The sequence below is a fragment of the Zootoca vivipara genome, chromosome 1, assembly GCF_963506605.1.
Source record: "Zootoca vivipara chromosome 1, rZooViv1.1, whole genome shotgun sequence".
Taxonomy (NCBI): Eukaryota; Metazoa; Chordata; class Lepidosauria; order Squamata; family Lacertidae; genus Zootoca; species Zootoca vivipara.
The window spans coordinates 106,465,732-106,489,537 of record NC_083276.1 but is presented as its reverse complement, the minus strand read 5'-3'; the positions used below and the strand labels follow the sequence as shown (position 1 = coordinate 106,489,537).

Genomic DNA, 23,806 nt, shown 5'->3' with positions numbered 1-23,806 from the left:
CTCTGTCCTTGACAGGACAACTACCATTGGTCTAAAGTGTGCACTTTTGCCGTAAGTTATAGTGGTGGTCCTTTTTTCAGTCACTGCTTGCTTTCCTCCCTATTTTTAATACATTGAGTTAGTAGCTCCCTTGCTTGAAATTCTTCCAGTTCTTCAGGTAGATTGTAAATTGTCATTCTCTTCAGGAGATGCTCAACATTTGTTTTCCTCTATGAGCATCTGTCCAAACATCTTTATTGTAGACTATTTCTGACACTACTTTATTCACACTTAATAAGGCATGAATCTTAACATGTGTGCAAATGTACTTAGAAAGATTGTTTTGCTAGCAAACCATAAATCTGGCTGACCAGCTTCCATAGGCTTGCCAAACATAGCAGTGAAATACATATATCATGAAGTGCCCTCTCCTTGCATTTCTTTGGACAGGCATTGGGAGGAGAAAACGGAATAATGTTGGCATTCATTTTTAGTGGTTTGAAATCAATATATTAAATCCAAGCAAGGTGACCTAATGTACATTGTAACACTGTGATTACTCATGGATGGAACTGAATCCTGCTGAGTTCTTTAGCACTTACTTCTAGACAAGCAAGTTTAGGGTTGCAGCCTAAATCACCCTTGTACCTGTATTAGAAGCATGTTAGCAAAAACTGCTGCTTAGTCATTTTCCTGTTTGTTTGGCATGCCATTATTTGAAACACCAAGATTTTAAAAATATGGAGATTAAGAACTATATAGTTCTTAGAAAATTCAGCATGCCTTCTTGTTCTTCCTCCCCCCCCCCCTTCCCCCAGTTACCAAGGGATCCTACATCTGTGCTGGTGGTATATCTTTATGGATGGTAAATGCAGTTGCATGGCAAAGAGGATTGTAACTGGTGACAAGAGAGCAGTAACTGAGGCTGCTAAAAATGTGTAGAACTTCATACAAGTCAACTTGAAGGACAGTGGTACCTCGGGTTACAAACGCTTCGGGTTACACATTTTCAGGTTGCAGACTGCGGGAAGCATACTTCCGGGTTTCGCCACTCGCACATGTGCAGAAGCGCTAAATCATGCTTTGTGCATGTGCAAAAGCACCAAATCGTGTCACGTGCATGCGCAGACGTGGCACTGCAGGTTACGAACGCTGTGGGCTGCGGACATGCCTCTGTCATGGATTACATCCACAACCCGAGGTTCCACTGTACTGTAATTAGTTGTGCATAGCCCTAGCTTGGTAGGAGATCTCATGCATTGCATGTGGAAAGTCCCAGGCTCAATACATACCTGATATTTCTAGGTAACAGATGGGCAAAATCCCTGCCAGAGACCCTGGCAAACTGCTATGAATCACAATAATACTGAGCTAAGTGGATAAATAGACTGCTCTTGTATGAAGCAAATCCCAATGTATCTAAGGATGTGTACCATAATGTGAAATACAGCCATAGCTAACAACAGTCAATAAAGTTTTCATGTATAGGAGGCCTCTGTCTTGCTCTCTCAAGCAGCTGTTTTCACTTTATGAAGGGAGATTCTCCAGAGAAAAAAAATCTCAAAACAAAAGAATGTATTTCCAAATGAATTTCTCTCTCTCTCCACAATAACGAATGTTTTCTCCTTAAGGAAATTTGCCTGGGGTTTTGCACTTGACCAGATTCAAAGAAGAGGTTGAAGCCATTGCCATAGGGGAAGGATAAGTTAGATGCTTGCATTGCAGTGTGGTAAATTTAACTGCACCCTGCAGAAGCATCTCAATTTGCAGTTTCCTGATGCAACAGGAAAGGGAAGGGATGTGCTGCAGACAGATGAGAGAAGTGGGTGGAGAACCATTTGTTAATTCAGCAGGGAGTGTAAGACTGGCACTGTCTATTAACTAGAATGCTGCAAGCCTAGTACAGGTTTAATTAGTGTTGTTCTACAGCTGCATTTATGCTTACGCTATCCTCTCCTCCAAAAAAACCTACTCAGTCTTGTTCTGGTGAGATGTAGGAAAAGATAGCAAGGAGCCAGATTAAAATATATGCTTAAATTGCTTTAAGAACACCTGAACAATTTGGCAATTTTAGACAGTGCAAACTGTTTGTTGAGTCTGAGCTAGGTGTTCGCCAATATTGACTTTATTCTGCTTCACATAAAAACTGTAACTTTTAAAAGCCAGTTTAACATGGAACCTCAATATCCTAACAAAACGAAGACTCAGCTAAAATACATAATGCCCTTAACATTTGCAGTGTTTGGAAAGCCAGAAGGAGATGATGTTCACAAGTGCAGAGCAGTAATCGGCACACTCATTCATTATGACTTAATTGAATCATTGCCAATATGCCAACAAAAGTTGCCATGCCATAAATAATAATTACTAACCTGTCTGCAAACACAAAATTCTGTTAGCAATTTTGTGGTGGATTTGAAGGCCTGTTTTGTTTGGGCAGGGTGGCAGGGAACCGTGTCTCCTTCCAGATTACAAAAGCTCCTTCAGAGTTAAAAGGTAAAGGTAAAGGACCCCTGACAGTTATGTCCAGTCACGAACGACTCTGGGGTTGCGGCGCTCATCTCACTTTACTGGCTGAGGGAGCTGACATTTGTCTGCAGACAGTTTTTCCAGGTCATGTGGCCAGCATGACTAAGCTGCTTCTGGTGAAACCAGAACAGCGCATGGAAACACTGTTTACCTTCCTGCCAGAGAACTGCTAGGTTGGCAGGAGCTGGGACTGAGCAACGGGAGCTCACCCCATCGCGGGGATTCGAACCGCCAAACTTCTGATCCACAAGCCCTAGGCTCAGTGGTTTAGACCACAGCACCACCCGCATCCCCCTTCAGGGTTACCTGATGGCAATCCTTTCTTGGTACTAGTTGCCAGGCTAGTCTAGTGTACATCTTCAGCTCTTTTGGAGGAAGGCAAGTTGCTTTGCCTTCTGGAGATTCCCAGTACACTCTCTCTCTCTCTCTCTCTCTCTCTCTCTCTCTCTCTCTCTCTCTCTCTCTCTGTGTGTGTGTGTGTGTGTGTGTGTGTGTAGACTTGTTAGTGTAGTACTTTTAACTTGGTGACATATAAGCTTTCTCTTGTATAGTTACAATTTCACTCACAATGTATTATGCTTGACAATTGACACCCTTCATTCTCCCCCTTTACAACACTGTCACTTTTTGGACTACTTCCTTTATTGGTAATGTTAAGAGCTCTGTTGGGTTGCAAAACAGAAGACAGGACAGTCCTGGACTATGATGTATTCACTACACATGTGAGGAAACCTTCAGCCTCCTGCCAGCGAAAACTTCTCTTCAGACTGAGGTCTGAAAGTGGTGTTTTGTTTTGTTTTTGTTCAGGAAATTTGCAGCATGAAGTATGTGTTTTCCAAGACCAGTTCATCTCTCCCCAAAGCACATCCTTTATGCTTAGCAGGTGGCATATGGCATACATAACTGATTTCCATGGCCCCTGACTCCTGCAATGGCCTGTTATAGAAGCCTTGCTTATATTACCATCTTTTAGCCTGTCAAAAAAGACCTGTAACAGGGATGGTGAACCTTTGCCTTCTAGACGTTGGTGGGCAACAACTCCCATTATCCCTCACCATTGACCATGCTGACTGGTGTTAGAGTTGGAGTCTGACAACTTCTGGGAGCCCACATATAGTTGTTGAGGTGCTTTAATGGAAAACATGGCACAATTACATAATTAGATTTGCAACTGTTGATGGACATAGTTGTGTTGTTACTGGAAGATGGGCAGGAGCAGCAGGTATGGTAATTTCTGCAATGGTAAAAGGGCACTAATTCATTCTTTGGAAGACTACACGTATACCCTTTGATTAGGTGACAAAGCTGTCCTTGTACATTTATAATACGTTGGCTAATCAATGTTGGAGTAGCTAAATGTTCCAATGAAGGTTGAGGTAACCTAGAAACTGCACTTATTGAAAGGATTTATGAGGCTGACTTGGTTTCAATATGGTATTCTAGAATTTCTGGTTTTGTTTATTTGCATCAGATGATGTAAAGCTTCAAACCACAATTGACCACAGTTTTGAGGCAAGTGATGGGATCGTGTGGATTGTCTGACACACCAGCTTCTTACTGAATATTTGTATCTAGAGCTTGTTTTGTGATTCTGGCTGCTTATTCCTGAGCAGCTACGTCCCCTGTGTGGCTTGGCCAAAGTATGAACCCAGCCACTTCAGAGTAATTGCTTCCTTGTACCTAGTTAATTGAGGGACAAGTTGATCTCACTGAGAATTGCTTCTGGTCTGTTTGTATTACATATACATTATATTAGAATTTCTTGTTCATTGTAGCAAGCGCTTCTGTTTGATTAATTAATCAAAATATTTTAAATTTTATTTTTAGTCTGCCTTGCTAAAGAGCAGTGAGAAATAAGAATGATAAACTGCCAGTGTAAAAGGACCAAAGATATATGGTACTACCCATCTTCATTAGTAATCATTGTCCTCTAATCCTTTTCGCGGGTATTTTGAAACTTTTTGGTAGAGAATTTCCAAGTTAATTAACACTGAATACATTTTTGCTGAAACTGTCTCCTTTTACTAAATATTGATTGAAAAATCTGTTGCCCATAAATGAAGGTCATGTTGCCTAAGAGTTTTGGCACATGTATTTTTAACTGGATGTGTATATTGGATCGAATCCACAGGTTCTGGTCCTCCAGGGGGAAAGAATCTATTCCACAGGAAAGGAGCCTCTGGAGGTTACCTGCTGAGGGGCCAGAGGACAAAGAAACCACAACCCATTTCTTGAGGCTTATTTATAACGTTTCATGATAAGGAGATGCTTACTTCTAAACAAGTCGCAATATCTAAACAAGTTACTTTCCCTCCTACCCATTGTTTCTTTCATAAATTCCTTAACATATATTGGTGAAGCTGTAGATGGTGCCTACAGTTTAATGATACTTGGCTTTATCCCAATGTTCTCTCAGGTAGCACTGCACTGTCGGGAAAGAGACAGGGAAAATGTGTCCTTGTTAATTCTCCTCGACCTCTAGGAGGCTTTTGATACCATCATCCATGGTATCCTTCTGGAGTGGTTGTCAATGAGTTAGGGGTGGGTGGCATAGCTGCCAGGTTTTCCCTTTTCTCGCGAGGAAGCCTATTCAGCATAAGGGAAAATCCCTTTAAAAAAGGGATAACTTGGCAGCTATGGTGGGTGGCACCAATTTGCAGTGGTTCTGGTCTGTCTTGGGTGGGCGTTTCCAGAGGGTGGTGCTTGGGTGGTGCTTTTCGGTTTCGTGGAGCCTTCAGTGTGGGGTTCCTCAGGGATTGATTTTATCCCCTATAGTGTTTAACATCTACATGAAACCACTGAGTGGGGTTGTCTTGCTTCAGTAATGGACTAGATGAGAGCTGGTAAACCGAAGATAAATCCAGATAAGACTGAGGCACTGTTAGTCAGTAGTTCCCTAGACTGCATGGATGGGAGGATGCCTGTTATTGATGGGGTTGCAGTCCCTCTGAAGAACCAGGTACACAGCTTGAGGGTACTTCTGGATCTATTGCTGTCGCTTGAGGCTCAAGTAGCATCAATGGTGCAGGGTGCCTTACATCAGTTTTTGGCTGGTGGCCCAGCTGTGCCCATTTCTAGACAGGGAGAGCCTAACCTATGTAGTCTATGCTCTAGCAACCACTAGGTTAGTTTACTGCAATGTGTTATACATGGGGCTGCCTCTGAAGATGGTTCAGAAATTTTATCTGGTGCAGAATTCACTAGCCAGGTTGCTCACTGGGGCAAGATGGTTTAAGCATGGAATGCCAACCATGGTCCGACTGCACTGGCTGCCAATTATTTTTCAGGCCCAATACAAAGTGCTGATTTTGACCTACAAAGCCATAAACAACTCAGGACCACAATACTTCAAGGACCACCTCTTCTCATATGCACCTTTCCAGACCCTGTGATCATCATCTGAGACCCTTCTTTGTGTACCTCCTCCCCAAGAGGTCCAGAAAGCACCACCAACATGAGAGTGGGCCTTTCTTGCCGTGGATTCCCACGTGGAATGCTCTCCCCAGAGATGCTCGCTGGTGCTTTCATTACATATCTTTAGGAGCCAGGCTAAAACATTCCTATTTTCCCAGGCTTTAGGCTAATTTAACAATTTATGGCCTTTAAAACCATGTGGCAGGGGGTATTGTTTTTGTTTGTTATTATGCTATATATTTTTTGTGTTTTTATATTCTAAACCGTTCTGTGATCTTTGGGTGATGGGCAGTATAGAAATTTAATAAAAAGTAAAATAAAATATAGTTTTATTGATTTGTGATAAGTATAGGCACAGTGATATAGCAAGCTGAAGCAGCATGCAGTGCTTGGGAGATGGCAGATGCCAAGACTACTGTGATTACAGGGAAACTCTGGTTGCTACATCATTTCCCCTCCTAATACATCTGGGAATCACAATTTGCATCCGTGTGCAGTTCACAGATGTATACAAGACTTGTTTGGTGCTAATAAGATCACAACATCCCCATCTGCTTCTACTCAGCTGATTGCTTAGTGTGGTTTTGCTTCAGGTAATGCATTTTCAAATCACATGCACAAGATCTAGGAACCAAAGTAACTATTCTATGACTTTCCAAGTGTTTCTTGAAATTTGAATACTAAATAATTTATTCAAGTGAATGATAAATTTCAAGCAATCTGTGCTCATATGCAGGACATGTTGAGATATAATCACCTAAACAATGTCTTTAGAACATTGTTCTAAAGCATTTCTGAAAACTGGATAATAACTGGAACAATTACTAAATAGTGGCTGACATAACAAAATTGGGGGTAACTTTTCAACTAACGTGGTTCAGGTTGCCACTAATATGTGGCAAGGTTCTTCTGATTTGATGGTGCATTCCATCAATGACTTATTCTCTCACAAAACCCATTCATTAAAAAAAAGGAGTTGGTGCATGGCTGATGCTGTTTGGAATGGTATATTTGTGCAGAATTTGAAGCTGTTTTGCAGTTTGTGGTTCATGATTTCAGAGGAAAGAGGAATTGTTGCAATGTTGGAAAACAAGACATCACCAAGGGAGGAGAGGTCAAAAAATTTGGAATTTTTAGTTAGTACCAAAAAACAAAACAAAAGTCAGACCGAAAAGTAATAGTACCACATCCAGTCATATCACATTTTGAAAGCTAAATGATTTCATTTAAGAAATTTATAGTATTTGTAAGTAGACACGGGTGGCGCTGTGGGTTAAACCACAGAGCTTAGGGCTTGCTGATCAGAAGGTTGGTGGTTCGAATCCCCGCGACAGGGTGAGCTCCTGTTGCTCGGTCCCAGCTCCTGCCAACCTAGCAGTTCGAAAGCACGTCAAAGTGCAAGAGATAAATAGGTACCGCTACAGCAGGAAGGTAAACAGTGTTTCTGTGTGCTGCTCTGGTTCGCCAGAAGCAGCTTGTCATGCTGGTCACATGACCCGGAAGCTGTATGCCGGCTCCCTCGGCCAATAACGCGAGATGAGCGCCACAACCCCAGAGCCGGTCACGACTGGACCCAATGGTCAGGGGTCCTTTAAGTAGAGCAAAGATTCCAAGCTTTGCAAACCCTTTTGAGCAACCAGCTTTCCCAGAAAAACAGTACACTGCCAGTGAAATGATGGATAATTTTTTGTAATACATGACTAACATAACTATTAAAGCCTTTATTTAAAATACATCTGCCAAAAAGTGTTGGAGACATCTCTGACATGTTGTCTACAATTTTTCATGTTCTTTGTGTTTGACTCTGGATCCAAAATGTAAATGTAAATGGAACAAAATATAATGCTCCACCATCTTTTAAGAGAATGGAAGTTGGAGAAAACTATTTTAGCACCAGGAAGGCATGTTTAATTTGACAAAAAAAAAATTGGTTCAGGCACTCTGCTGTAGAACCAATGACAGTTTTGCTAAAGTGAAAATCTTGTTACAGCTGCCTAATGTGAAATTCAGCACAAATATTTACCATTCCCTAATAGTTCCGAGTAACTGGAACAGATTTGCTTTCAGAAAAATGGCAAAAGTCTAATAGCCTTTTCTGTGCCCATCAGGAGGAGGCAAAGGTTCCATGTTCAGTACAAACAAACATGATTGATTCAGAGTATTTTATCTGTGAAGTTTGTGTTGGAATTGTCTCTGAAAGAATTCAGATAGCATGAGCCACACTGTACAAGTCATTAGTGGGAAAGCTATAGGACAACTACAAATAGTCCTGCATTAGTGTACTTTTTTTTAGTACATTTTCTATGAATGACTGGCCTCCTCAAACTTCATGTACATCCTGTTGTTCTTCTCTTTCCTCTTAAAACAGCCATTATGAAGCAAAAATTGTGTGCCAAGGATATCTATTATAAGATGCATCTGCTTCTTTGGCAAACCCAGCCTATAGTATTGGTGGCGGTAGGATTGTTGCTAGGTTGTTTTGTCACAGGATTAGACCACAGATGGATTTTTCTGGCTGACACAGGATCTGGCTTGTTTCTATTTTGTTCATGCTTGGAGGTGGAAAACTTCGTTAAATTGTATTAATTGTTTTGACGAATTTGTTGTTGTTTGCTTTATGCTGTTTTTGATATTACAGTGATTGCAATGTTTGTTTTTTAATGCTATTGTGAGCTGCTTTGAGCTCAACATAGCTCAGTTGGTAGAGCATGCAATATTCAATCCCAGGGGCCATGGTTTCAAGCCCCATGTTGGGCAAAAAGATTCCTGCATTGCAGAGGATTGGACAAGATGACCCTTGTGGTCCCTTCCAACTCTACAATACTGTTGTTAATCTGCACTATCTGAAGGACCACCTAGATCTATACAGCTTACTTGATTATTAAGATCTGCATCCAAGGCCCTCCTGGAAGTGTTGTCACCTGCAAAAATGACAACCACCCTGGTCGTACCATCCCCAGGGACCCTCAGGTGGCACCAAATTTGGTGGCGCAGTAAGGACTATTTAAGGCATATTTATTTTCTCCTTTAATGAATACTTTATTTCTGCTGTTTGTCTTCTGTTGTGGTGCTTTCCTTCTTGTTTTTATCTGTTGTTTTTATTGTTGGAGTTAGTTTTCAAATGATATTTGATGTTAGCATTTTAAGATTAGTTTTATTTGTGTTTTGCTAGCCATCTTACAGGGAAATCCTAACCATTTCTTTTCAGAAACATATCTACTTAATTCAGTGGGACGTACTCCCAGGTAATTGGAGATAGAATTGCAGCCTTAGAATCAATCTCTTTAAATAAACACTCAAGGCTGGCAAAAGTCCCTTCTGTGAACAGACGAGGTTGAGATCCAGCAGCAGCTTCCCGGGGAAGAAGACAAGAGAGGCCATTAACACCACACACACACACACCATACCCGCCCTGCAGTCCTGTACACCATCTCTCACTCTGTTCCTAAGAGTTGCTCAACCCTCTGGATAATAAGGTATTACAGGGTACTGCAAGAGGAATCACCGAAAATCTTCTCCCCCATCCTTCTCCAGCAGCATTCCACAAGCAAAGTTCTACTCATCAGGAACTCTGTATCCAAGCCATACAATTCCTTTGAAATTTTGAACATTCTGTTTTTCTATTAGGTACTACTCTGTTCATCTCTTCCTGGTTTCCCCTTCATAATTATGAGCCATAGTTACCAGCACGGCACGCAAACCTCCGCTTTCTTGGTGACCAATGAATTTGCAACACCTGCCAAATGGAGAGTGCTTCAAATTGCTTCCAGTAGCAGTGGGAATTCTACAAGTAGACTCTAGTCCACAAAAGCTTCTGCCATAATAAATCCATTAGTCTTTAAGATATAACAAGGCTGAAGCAGACTAATGTGACTACTATGCCCTCTAGAAGCTGGTCAATTAGAATATTTGGTGATGTGTTTTGTTTTTTTAAAAAAAAAACTTTGCTAATTGTATCTGTTGGTGGTGTTTTATATTATTTTATGTACACAGCTTAGGTTTTATTATTATTAAATGGTTTACACCTTTTTTCTATTTTTTTGGATTTTAAAAAAGCTTTATTTAAATTTAGTTTAAAATACATTCAGGACATACTCAAAAAGAACACAAACATACCAAATAATAATATACAAAATCATATGTAAGAAATAATAATAAAATAGTCTAAACACAAGGATAATCATCTGATGATGTAAATAATCAGAAACAGAACCATAAGTGTTCTCAACAATACTTAAACACTAAAAAAAAAAGAGGGGAAAAGAAAAAGGGAGACAGAAAAGAAAAGAAAATAAGAAAGAGAAAGAAAAACAAGAAAAAAGAAAAACAAGAAAAAACATACATTCATTCCATCATTCATATCCACAAATCTGATATTAATATCCTGTTGATTAATCAGAAATCCCAATCCCATATCTATAATCCTCCCACTAAAGACTTCCACTTATCTCTACCTCAGATTTCTTTAGATATTTTCCTCTAAGCACTGCATTCCCAGTTCTGTATAATTAACTAGACATCTCCAACAGTCATCCAGCAGGATAAATTCATATAACATCCAAATTACAAAATAAAACATCCTAAAATAATATAATAAATTATCATTTTTCTAAATGAGCCAAATACAAATAAAATCAATTCTAATAACTTGAAGCTGTGCTAGGTGACAACTTAATAAAGCATGGACTGTGAGGTACAGGGGGCAACTGAACTGGAATCCTATGACCCACGAGTGGCTTTTAACTCACAACACAGGGATTTTCTCTACTCTGCACTCACATATGAGGCTGCTGCTGCTGCAGGGAGAGGAGACTTGAGCCTATGAAAATCAGGAAAAGAACATGAAAAACTTGAACAAATAAATAAAACACAGGAGTGCTTTCTGCTCTCACAGGTACCTCTTAGCTCCATACTAGCAAGTATCTAGTGTGGGAGTCTGTCCTTGGACAACGATGGAAGGGGAGGGTGCTTGGCATATCTGTGGTTAAGGATTTAGTTGGTTTATCTTTAAACGTGTTAAACCTTTCAGCCCTAATGTAAACACTGCCTCATAAGTAGAAGCTAAAGGTGAGGGGGGCTGCTCCTCCTCTATTTTTAAAACAAACAACAACCCCAAAATGGTTTTTTAAAAAACATTTGAAATCTGCATCAAAACAATTGGACAAAAAGTTACTAGAGTAAAGTTGTTACTGCTTCTTTCAGTTCTTAAAAATGCTTTCTAGCAAGAAGTAGTTACCGTGAATTGTAGTGGTTAGAGTGCAGGATGAAGTGTGGGGCAACCCAAGCTTTAGGTCTCACTTTGCCATGAAGCTTTTGAAAGACCACACCTCTGCTGCCCACGTGTTAAGCTATATATGAAAACCCTTAGTTTCATACCAAACGGTGTAAACTGATGAAGTGATCTGGCAGCATTTAAGTGAAGGGCAATTACTACTTTACTTCAGACATTTGTTCTCAAATTCAGGGGCATTTTGGACATGCAGACACTCACACTAATTTAGGTATCTTCGGCAAAACACTTCATCTCATCTTATATTTTAAAACTACACCTGCTGGTCTTTGTACGTCAAGACACTGGCTTAATGAAAGGCACAGAAGTTAAGTGGATTAAAGCTGATACTTCACGTTTAATTCCTTGTCGCAAGCTGAATGCCAATGGCAAGATTGTTCAGACCATCCAAATATTTAGCTAGTACTTCATTCTGAGACGATTTCCCCATAGTGCAGACTCTCCTTCAACCAAATCATATATTAGATTACTTGGATACTGAAAACAATCTCCTTACCAAAGTTAAGAAAATACAATTAGCCTTTATATCCAGCTTATTAAATGTAATAAACTAGCATTTGCTTTTGGAGAATGGTAGATTACTATCTATCCATGCTACTACGCAACATTTCAGATTTAATTCCCTAGTAAGGGGCAGGAGTCATAAATCATTAGCTAATTAACTTGGCTAACTTAGTGAATCTATTACATCTGGACATCTAACATTGCCTTCTTTCTTTCTGGAAGAGGGTGGCCTTGCTCTAGCGACAAGTTAAGTCTGGTGCATCCTCCTAACATCTATTGCAGGTTAGGTATACAGAGCATAATTGTGTCTGAGGTCTTAGCTTTACTACAAATGCGTGATGGTTTTCTTACATTTTTAACTGCTGTGGCTTTAAAATCCTGGAAATGAATGGCATACTGTGAAGCATGCTGAGAATATTGTTAGACCTCTAGACCACGGTTCAGGGTACAGAGTGGCAACCTTGTGCACCCTATGTAGGAAGCAGTGCTAGAAACTAGCCCAGGCACCAGGCACATTTTGTGACTGGCATTGGTCCAATTGCAATCATGTGGCGATCTCTGGATGCCAAGTTGGCGACCAGGGGAAGCAAAAATTCACTTAGAGAAGGATCTGAAATATTTACCTTGACGCTTGAATTTCTTTTGTTCTGGGTTGTTTTATTTGCTATTTTAATGTTTTCTAAAGATTTGTTCTTTGAGATTTGCTTTTTTAAAGTACAAAGCAGTATAGAAATGAAATTTAAAATACAGTGGTACCTCGGGTTACAAACACCTCGGGTTACAAACACTTCGGGTTACAGACTATGCTAACCCGGAAGTAGTACCTTGGGTCCGCCACGCAGCTGCACCCATGGCAACCGCGCTGTGCCTGCCTGCCCGTCGCGCAGCAGCACCTGTGGCAGCCGCGCTATGCCCGCCCGCCCACCGCGCTGGGAAATGGGGCGAGGGGGCGCCGGAGGGATCCGGCGCACCACGGCGCCAGGGGCGCTTAAGACGGCCCTGGTGTTTAAGCATAACATGGTCCTCCTCAATGGTTTAAAAGGGGGCATGTGTCTTAAGCAAAAGGGTTATCAAATCAGGAGAACTGAACCATCCCCCTCCTGAGGTTTATGTCACTGCAGCTCTGCTGTCTTAATCATTTTTCTCTCAACCAGGATCACTTTTGGCATCTGATTCCCTGCTAGGAGGAGAAAAATGAAGGGAGCTGAGCCACAGCATAGTTGAAGAAGGGTGTGTCCTCCCTGGGTGCATGACTCTAAAATCCAGCCAACCCATTCCACAACAGGATCTGGCAATCTTTGCTGTGGGTCATGCTACTTCTGATAGAATCTGTTGGAGACTCTGTTGGGCAGAGTCAAAAGCCGTTTCTCTCTTCTGTCATCCCCCTCCCCCCTTTTTCCTCAATGACCTGCATAAATATAATAATAAAATAAGGTTTGAGGGCCACAGGTTACCTATGCTTTGGGGGGGGGGAGGTCTGTGTTTAAAAACTATACAGCTGCCTTCCTATCTTCTTTGGCCTCTGTGTAAAAGGAGTAGCTTTCTTTTTCTCTTCAGATGCTAAAGGGTTGTATCTTGATTTCAGTAAGGCATTTGACAAAATCCCCCATGGTATTATTTTAGGGAAGCCAGTAAAATGTGGACTAGACAAGATAACTGTAAGGAAGAGGAAGGAGCTGCATTGATCCCAACCCGCCAGGGCACAAAGGGATTTGCCCCAGTGTCATACAGCTTGTTCTTCTGTGTGCTGGACACCGGTGGTGGAGCGAGTTCCTCTACTAGCAGTGCCCGGCGGTGGTTAGGGGACTCTTGCTACAGTACCAAGGAGTTGCTGCACCATGCAGATGAGTCCATTTCCTTGATTATGCAGTTCACCAGTATTACCTAGGCGCTTTCCACAAAGAGGGAGCTGGAATAATATAGGATAATCTTGACAGAGTCTTCCCACTTCTGCCCTATTGTGTGTCCTAATGCTCCCATCCTGAAACTTATTGCACATGTTATTTTGAATAAGGGACTTTTCTGCAAATCGGCCTCACTAGTGTTGAAACAGGACTCAGGTTTTTTACTTTGTGTTGACCAAAAATATCTTTGTCTGTAGATGATTTTTGGGAACAAAATTCTTTCATCTTAATGAAACCGTGTTATGACAGTCCAACCACCCTCCCATGGTTACAATTTTTTTTTTGAGATATTTAAAAATGAAATGTATGGCTGACTGCTGTGCTGTGGAAGCATATATATAGAGGGGGGAGAGATGTGTCTGCAGTATTAGAAATTTCCATGCCCACTTCAACAATTGAGTAGGGCTACAGTAGAAACTGGTTCTAATTTCTTATTCTTCATCCTACTTACTTGGGTTCAATTATCAAAGTAATTGGCTTTCAGCTGCTACAGTGGTACCTCGGGTTACATACGCTTCAAGTTACAGACTCCACAAACCCAGAAATAGTACCTCGGGTTAAGAATTTTGCTTCAGGATGAGAACAGAAATTGTGCGCCACAGAGGTGTCCTAGCCCACTTGGTACCGGGGGTGGCACATGTGTGGCAGCCCATGCTGATTGTGCATGCGAGGCATCCCGCGCATGTGCACTCACGGGGCGTGGCACATGCGCAGTCCATATGTTTGGAGTGCACACGCGCAGGATGCTGCACATGTGCAGTCCGTGCAGGGTGCAGCTGGCACACAGCAACAGCCCAGGTCAAAAGGCCAGCAACAGCCCGTACGGACCGTGTATGTATGTACAGCGCTTGCGGGCGGAGGTGAGGAGCGGGGAGGGGCACGCCAAGTGTCACCCTCCCCAGGCTGGAACCCAGGGCACCCCGCCCCCCCATTGCCCCTTGCTACGCCCCTGGTGCTCCGGTGGCGCAGCAGCAGCAGGAGGAGGCCCCATTGGCTAAAGTGGTGTCTCAGGTTAAGAACAGTTTCAGGTTAAGAACGGACCTCTGGAACGAATTAAGTTCTTAACCCGGGGTACCACTGTCTTTGTATATGCCATAGAAATGTCCATAGGGCTTTTGAACTTTAGGTGTTTCTCAAATTTTAAGTAGTCATGGGAGAAATTCAGCATAGCAGTTAGGACAGTCGTTCTGTCAGCACACACTTTTCAGCTTGCCAGATGGAATGAGCCCCCATTCCAACATACACTACTCTGAGAGTTCTCCCAAGCCAATTTTTTTTTGGGGGGGGCATCTTGGGTACAAGTTGAGAAGACCAGGGGAAGCCCCATTGCACTAATGGAAGCCCTTGTGCAGGCTTCCACCCGTGGAACTTTTCTGCCCATAGTGTCCATAAGCATTGCGCTGAAATATGTCATTTTTAACACAAATTATAGTCTCTTCTCTTAGGGCAAAGCACTAAGCCACTAGGTCTTTTCAGGGTTCAGACAGTACCTACTGGCTTTCAGGGTGAACAATTTTTGCATGTCTAAAAACATTGTTTAAAACAGTACTTACGAACAATTTGGAACTCTTGGAATTAAGACTTTCAATTTTTCCATTGCCAAACTTTCATGCTTTGTCTGTGCAGCTGGCTTAGACTTTCAAGCACCAGTGTTTTTGAAGATCTCAAGTCTAGGGCACAGTCCAACGCAAGTCAAACTCTTGGTTTCATTCATTTAAGTTGGAGTGATTTATGCATCTTCTTTACTCTTTCCTTTGAGCTTAAAACTGCTTAATTTTGGTTGGAACATTTGGCTTGTCCTCTAAACATTTTCCCTCATTTGGTAATATAAATATTTGCTGTAGAAATAGTGGTTGCTTTTAATATGCTGAGTGGTTTATATATACATTCTTTGTTTCAACATGAAAAATCCAAGTTAATTTTATAACTAGGAACACATGCAGAAAATATGACCTAATTTGATGCCTGCTCTTCTTGTCTATGGGTGTGAAGATCATTCACATTCATATTGCATTGTATATTTTATTCAACTGTTTAAAAATATAGGTATCCTAAAAAGGGCAGGAAAGCAAACATCACTGGGACTATAAAAATGTTGGCCAATAATATAATTGTGTAGTGATGCTTATATACATCATAACAGAATATTAGAAATATGACACTATGAAAACTGTAACTATATAGTTAAGGTCCAGTACAGCCTATGACCTGATTTTATGCATTTAACATATTATGTGCATTTGGGGGAGGAAAGTCACTCTAGTATTACTTGAACCCAGACCTTGAGGATATGTGTGGTAACAGTCAAAAACAAGGGAATCAGTTCTTATATCAGGGTTTTCACTTACCAGCTAATATATTTGTTAACAGAGAGGTTGTTCTTTTTGGCTTTGCAGCTGGGATGATTATTCTGGCCAGAGAAAACATAGAAGAAGCATATTACTAACTTTGAAGCTTAAACTTTTTTTTGGAGTAAACAGACTATGAGGTCTAGAATCCAACAGAAGAAAACAACATAAACATTTGCTAACTAGCTTACCCCATAACTTTGGCTAGCTGTTGCTGATCCAAGAAGAATGTTCTCCATATCCAGGAGGCAGGGCAGATTACCCTTGCAAGAGCCATGCTGGTTTTGCTTCAGCAAGACTTGTTATTCTATATGGTTGGTAATCCAGTACACTTATGATAATGGATGCCATAAATGCACATAGTACATTGCAACAGAACTAAAAATGTCAACTCTTGCTTCAAGGAGCTTACAGCTAGATCTTGGCGGGTGGGTGAGGAAGCAGAAGAGCAGTAACAAAAAGGAGAAGTAAATTAATAAAGAATAATTGTTGTAAATAATTAGTGTATCTGAAGAAGTGTGCATGCACACGAAAGCTCATACCAATGACAAACTTAGTTGGTCTCTAAGGTGCTACTGGAAGAAGAAGAAAATTATGTTGTAAATTCAGTTATGTATGTATTTCCAATGAGGACTAAGCCATTCAGTGGGTTTGAACTTAAATAATATATCATCAAGCATGTACATCGCCTCTACCTGAAAAATTTCTTCTTGCTTCCCCCTGCACAAAGGAGTGGATAACTTTCCATGATGTGACATAGAATCATAGAGTTGGAAGAGACCACAAGGGCCATCCAGTCCAACCCCCTGCTAAGCAGGAAACACCATCAAAGCATTCTTGACATATGGCTGTCAAGCCTCTGCTTAAAGACCTCCAAAAAAAGGAGACTCCACCACACTTCTTGGCAGCAAATTCCACTGTTGAACAGCTCTTACTGTCAGGAAGTTCTTCCTAATAGTGCACCACATAGTGCAGGATGTCTAGGGTAGACAAGTGCTGTAGATATAGTCAGCTCATGCTGATTCGACAGCCTTATTTCAAGTTGGAGGCTTAAGCCTGGTCAAAGAGAGACATGCCAATAATAATAGGTTTATGTTCTCTACATCTTCCGTTGTGCTTGTCTGCTTAAAGAGAAACATTCTACTTTGTACTACATGCCATCCTGTGAAAGGGCAATGTCATGTATTTGCACCATAATATGTGTGTCATCTACTTGCGTGCTCTGAGTGACTTGCTCTGTAGGCTTCCAAAGTGTTGTGCAAGCAGGGATATTTGTACCACGGAGTAATTCTCAGGATGAATCAAGGTGCTGTGCAGTTCATATTGTATGTCCTAAATGAGCTCCTCTGCTCTTACTTTCTTTTTCAGCAGCCCATCGTGCCTGCCCATCCAATGGCTCCTCCTAGCCCCATCATCACCAGCAGCAATAGCAACAACAGCAGCAGCAGCAACTCAGGATGGGATCAATTAAGCAAAACAAATCTTTATATCCGAGGTCTGCCACCAAACACCACTGACCAGGACTTAGTAAAACTATGCCAACCGTAAGTATACATTTTGAAAATTATGTCGTTAAAGTGAGAACGTGCTTTAAGTGATTTTGTGCAGGGCATGCAGACAACTCCTAAATAAATAAATACCAAAGCGTAGCACTATATGTTCAAGTTCTTGGATGCGCATTTGTGGAGCAGTGCTAGTGGCGGTTTTCCTTCCACTCACAATTATTTGGATCAAACCCATTAAGTTTATAACTGAATCAAGTGGCAACTATGTAGATAGAACAGGCCCAGATTTCTCTAACAAAAGATATCCAGATAGGGTGCATGAGGCTTGAGTCACTGCAGGCAACATATGTGGGTCTGTGAAAGTTAACTTCTTTCAACATAGTCCTTAACATTTAGAAGCAAATGGTTCAAGAAGATAAAAACTAGCTGGCCTTTGCCAAGTTGACACTGTATTAATTTTATAGATTGTGGAAAGTTAAGCACAAGCCAAGTTCTTCCCGTTTAATTTCTCTTTGGACAATGTTGTTCCCTGCTAAATTTCTCTCTCAGACAACACTGCCTTATTAATGTGCTTTTAGCAGCAATAACATACAAAGTGGTTTGATACCACAGCAGCAAATGTTGCACCCTGTACTTGGCAAGAGGGGCAAAGTGATACAAATCTCCCCAGTTTGACTTTAAAAATTACACCTAAACTGTTAATTTGTATTTCTGTTCTGAATTCTTCGGATATCATGGCCGCGGACTGTTCTGGTGGTGTGTGTAGTTGGCAGGTTCTGTGAAAGGCATGAGGTCCAAAGGGACACTATTACATTTTTCAGCAGAACGTGGGACTACTATGTGTGATCTTTGAATATAAGGATCAGAATTTATATTAAATATTTCAATTTACTCTCCCCTTTGAGCAAATCTTTTCAATGCTGTAAAAGTTACTTATATTTCTAAATAGATCTTCAACTGAATACAAAACTCTACTGAGACTATTCCGTTTTCAGTCCTGTATGTAGAGTGACACATTTTCTTGTCTTGTATAATGATTGCATGGCAGCAATAACCAATTTAATGATACTTGGAAAACAAGAGAGCTCTGTGGCTCCATGTAGACTGACTGGTGCATTATCACATGAGTTATTGCCTTGTGAAAACTTGTGTCACAATAAGGTACTCACAGCACAATCCCAACCGTGCCTACTCAGAAGTCAATCCTACTGAAAACCTTGTGGTTTACTCCCAGATAAGTTAGGATTGCAGCCTTGGTCTCCAAGGTAGGAAAGCAACACTGCTGCAAAGCTTCTAAAGAGATTTTCGTGCTTTGATTCAAAGGCTCTCATTACTGCCCAGCTTCGGGATAGTAGTAAAACAGTGATTGGAGTTTCAAGCTGCTAGTTTTGGAATGGTGTACATTAACGATGCTTTCTCAACTTGCTAGCTCACCTGCTAAGGCAGGTTTCACACAGTGCCATGCAGACTTTCCCATAATTTTAGTAATGTATGCTGTGCTTCATGAAAATAAGTTACCTATTTCATCTCCCAAAAGCCTAAAGTGTACAGCATTGGATTCTGCGACCATAATCTAATAGAAATAAGCAGCTAATAATAAAATAACAGTTGACCAGAACCAGGCTGGTTTTAAGAAGGAGCTTTTGCTATATTTGTGTAGCTCTTATTTCTGTGTCTATTTGTTTCTGCCCCTTATTGTTTTGTCCACTGCATTCAGCTCGGTTTTGGCATAGTGCTACTGGCAGTGATAAACTTGAACATGTTTGTATTCTTTTGGTTATTTTCTTCTTTTGGGAAGTTGCTTGAGAGAGCTCTTATCTAATTACAGGCATGTTGTGTTTTTTACCTCCTTATTTGTAGCAGTACAGTTATAATGTTTGCATTCTTTTTTGTACTGCTTTGGGTGCTTTTTAAACAGATTAATGTGGAGAAAGTACTTTTGCTGGGGAGACCATTTCTTGTTGCCAGTATGTTTCCTCTTTGGGTATCTTCTATTCCTCACCTCTATTCATCTGTTCTTTCTAACGGGTGTACAGCTTGTGCTTTTCCTGCCAGATTGGAACAGACTTCTGTATAGTGTATGTCAAACACTCGCTTGGGAGAGCAGGTGTTTTCAGATGGCATTAGTGGAGCTCTCATTGAAAGTGGGGGGACAGGACTCTGTTTTCAATAGGTTGCCCTATTTTGAAACACAAATGCACCAGTGTTGTTTTGCTTTAGGACAGCCAAGTCCTCCCTCTGCTCTTTGAGAGACTGTGGAATGATTTGAGGATTGTGCTCAATCGGACTTTTTGTTGAGGTGATTTGCAGCCAGTGCTTTGTATTTTCACATTATCATACAAATGCTTCTCAAGGGAAAAATATTACTGAACTATGAGCATCTCACTGAAGCAAAAGATGGATGAGGTGAATACCTATATAAGCCCCATGGTTCAGAACTTAAGAACATGTTGTACTTTGATCCAAGGATAGGAATTCTTATGCATAGCACTTTTTTGTGATGGTGGCCTTTTCTTGGCCGCCCCCCATTCATTCTATAGTTGGGTATTATAGAATAGAGATGGTGATGTTGAACTTTAGCTCCCACCATCCCTGACAATCCTTGCTGGGGCTGATGGGAGTTGGAGTCCAACAATATCTGGAGAGCCACAGGTTCACCACCAGTCATAGAGCAAAACCGTTTGTGGTAAGAACACCAGGCTGCTGCTAAGAAGCAGTGTAACTTACCAATGCCTGTGTCAGGAGTCCATTGGTTGGAGATATTCCAAGATAAAACTCTCTCTTTTTTGCACATTTATCTTTTTTTAGTATTAAGTGGTGTTCTGTTCTTAAGTGGCCCTCTTGCTGCTGAAACATGATTGACATATCTAGCTTTGAATATTCTATTCAAAATCTATTTTGATTTGTTTCTTTTTAAAAATCCTGTCAAGCATATATAATAAAATATCAGAAATAAAGCTTTGCTCAAGTTCTTCCTCTTCCTATAATGTTGCTGTTATGGCTGCCACACATAGACATTAAACTGAACTACAATTAGAAAAGCAGCTGTTCTTATGATAATAAAATTAGTGATATAATTACGGCCACAGATCACAGTGCTCTTCCAGGATTGATGTAATAATGGACCACAGTCTCTTAAAGACTAGCTTTGTGATACATGAACCAGAGAGACTGTAAATCTTTTGGATTTATGCCTTTATAACCCTACTTGAACTTCAGAAGATGCACATCTGGCCTTAGAAAGTTGAACACTTTAGCACCAAGGAAGCAAAACTCTTTTTTTGTAGGCAGGTAGTTTCAGCATAATCCAAGAGGTAGCTGAGTTGATGGCTTTAGGCGCAAAACATTTAGATGTAACAGTCCAGCAATAAGCTTTTCTGCTACACATGTAGCCTATTTCTGTATATTTGAGTATCACCAGCAAGCTTGCAGGTATTTCTACATCATTGTGTAGTTAGATGAATTGTCTTCATTTCTGCATGGGTAACTAAATTAATGAGGGACGCGGGTGGCGCTGTGGTCTAAACCACAGAGCCTAGGGCTTGCCGATTGGAAGGTCGGCAGTTCGAATCCCCGTGATGGGGTTGAGTGCCCATTGTTCGGTCCCAGCTCCTGCCCACCTAGCAGTTCAAAAGCACATCAAGTGCAAGTAGATAAATAGGTACTGCTCCAGCGGGAAGGTAAATGGTGTTTCCGTGCACTGCTCTGGTTCGCCAGAAGCGGCTTAGTCTGGCTGGCCACATGACCCAGAAGCTGTCTGCAGACAAACGCCGGCCCCCTCGGCCTATAGAGCGAGATGAGCACGCAACCCCAGAGTCGTCTGCGACTGGACCCAATGATCAGGGGTACCTTTACCTTTACTAACTAAATTAATAACCTTAGGTTTTCCTCATTTGCTTCCCAATTTCATGAATGCATAGTTCTGAGATAGTAGTTACTATGAAATGGTGTATCCTGAAAGAAGGCCTTGTTGCTTGACTACCTAGAACCCTCATGAAGAGCACTTCACATTCCCATTGTTACAGGTCTCTCTTGCCATCTGTAATTCAAGTAGGAGGCTTTGTTGGTGGTGGTGCCAAAGAGGGCCTTATCCCTAGTAATTTTCAGATTATGAAACACATTGCTCTTGATTATGGTTTGGCTCCTACTATCGCAGTGAAAACTGGTTTGTATCAGCAGGCTTATATGCCCAGCTGTTGTTTGTCAATGTACTTTGTTTTCCCATTTCTTCTTTGGAATATTATACATGCTGCACTGGTTCTTACCTGCTTATCATTATTACATTCAAATAGTTTAGTTCTAAGCTGATTTTGGCCACTCATAACAGCTGAAAAAGTGGGATGTAAAAAGTTAAAGTAAACAAAATTAAGATAAACACTTGAGTATTTGTTACAAACTTAGCCATAAGTATGGAAAACCAGCAAAGCAGGTTTTAAAATGTATGCCAAAAACAATGGCACCTTGACTTGGTACCACTGATTTTTTAGTTGATATGAGGAAAGTTGCATGTAGCAAGATTTAAATGCTTTATTGGCAAGAACACAGAAGACCTGACTGACAGTTTCCTCCGCTTTCTCCGCTGTTTCCATTCTTGTGAACCCCATCAATAAGATCTTGTTCCTTCAAGTCATGACTGAGTATTTTGTGTTGAGGAGATCATGGTGCAGAGCATGTGCATTCCATTCAGGCTAACATGTTGCTAGTTTCAACTAAGTAACCCTAATCATAATGATCACTATTGCCAATCTTACTACTGTTCTTAACTGAGTGGTGTAGTAATGCTGCACCATTAGTGGCATGGCACTCACCTCTTCTTACTCAAGAAGTATGCACATGTCTCTGAACTGGCAAGATCCTCATTCTATCAGAAGAACACTGGGAAGAAAGTTTTCAGTGTTGAGTTTTATGCACAAATGCATCGCTCATTCCCACTAGAACAGACATTTGCTTTAACAGCTTCTTCTCACTGCACCATGTCTCCCGCTAGCTGTCCTTAAAAAAGGAGGACTTGCATGCGGTTGGGAATTAAACTCCTTTGTCTCCTGCCTCCAAACAACAGCCACTGATGGGCAGGGCTGCGGATCTATGAATCTTCTTCTTGCTTGATCTTGGATTACTGAAGGGCCACAAAGAGATCGGTGTGCATCAGTGAATCAATCACACTTTCTTACTTTCTGGGTGGCAAAAAAAGATACTACAGTGGTACCTCTACTTACGAATTTTATGCGTTCTGAATGCACATTCGTAAGTTGAAAAAAATTGTAAGTCAAATCCCATAGGAATGCATTGGGAGAAAAAATTTGTAAGTCGAAGCAACCCTATCTAAAAATTCGTAAGTAGAAAAAATCCTATCTAAACCGCATCCAAGATGGCGGATGGAGCTCCGTTCTTAAGTAGAAACATTCGTAAGTAGAGTTATTCGTAAGTAGAGGTACCACTGTAGTTAGAAATTGAGGTACCTCAGCTGATTAGCAGATCTGTGTGCACTTATCCTATTCTCTGGTCTGGGAAATGGAGATATAGAAAGATCCTTCCCTTTGTGCCTAAGTTATTTTTTTTAATGCATTACCAAACAAGAAATAATAAAATCTTTCTGCATAAATATCTGAACATGTTCCCTGGCATACTCTTTGCCATACATTAGCATGCCTTGTACATCAAAAGGAAAATATGCAAACTGCTATGTTGTAGGAACATAGGAAGAAGCTGCCTTAAAGAGAATGCATCTACCTTAACTACCTTTTACTACTAGAGCAATCTTGCTCAGTGTAGTCTACAGCAACAGGCAGCTTCTCTGCTGCTATGCAGCATTTGAGACAGGAGTTTTCCACAATCCCATCTAGAGATGCCAAGGATTGAATCTGGGACCTTCTGTGCTCTGCTGCTAAGCCACACTCTTTAAGCAATGCACATTTGCATCATTTTATTTTTTAAAAAAATATCCTACACAGCAGGAGTAGCCCACATGGCACTTTCCAGATGTTGTTGGACTGCAGCTCTCATCAGGTGATCCGGGATAATGGGACCCAAGAGCATAATGGCTATGCTTGCTGAACAAAGATGGTAAGCAGTGTTGTGGGAATGAGACTCCACTGTTTGATGGTCATTAACTATTTCGGAAACCTAACCATTGATTCAGTCTTTAGAGGAAGGATTTATTTAAATTATCCCAGTACTTTTAATTTTATCATTCTTATTAAGCATCTTTAATGCCTTCAGTTTAATAATAACAATAATTTCTCTTCTCCCCCCCCCCCCAATTTAATGACAGCTCTTTCTAATTCTGGAATCAGAGGAGGAAATGCTGATCTTTTTCAATTCAAGGAATTCCTT

At 41.0% G+C, this 23,806-nt stretch overlaps 1 protein-coding gene across 4 annotated transcripts in view; it reads left to right on the top strand.

Moving 5' to 3' along the window:
* Nucleotides 1-23,806, top strand: part of RBMS1 (RNA binding motif single stranded interacting protein 1) — a 121,598-nt gene that overhangs the window by 52,647 nt on the left and 45,145 nt on the right. For all 4 annotated transcript variants that reach the window (XM_035132434.2, XM_035132425.2, XM_035132416.2 and 1 more), the window contains exon 2: nt 17,337-17,512. In XM_035132434.2, coding sequence (XP_034988325.1) covers nt 17,337-17,512 — 176 coding nt within the window. The remainder of the gene's footprint in view (nt 1-17,336; nt 17,513-23,806) is intronic.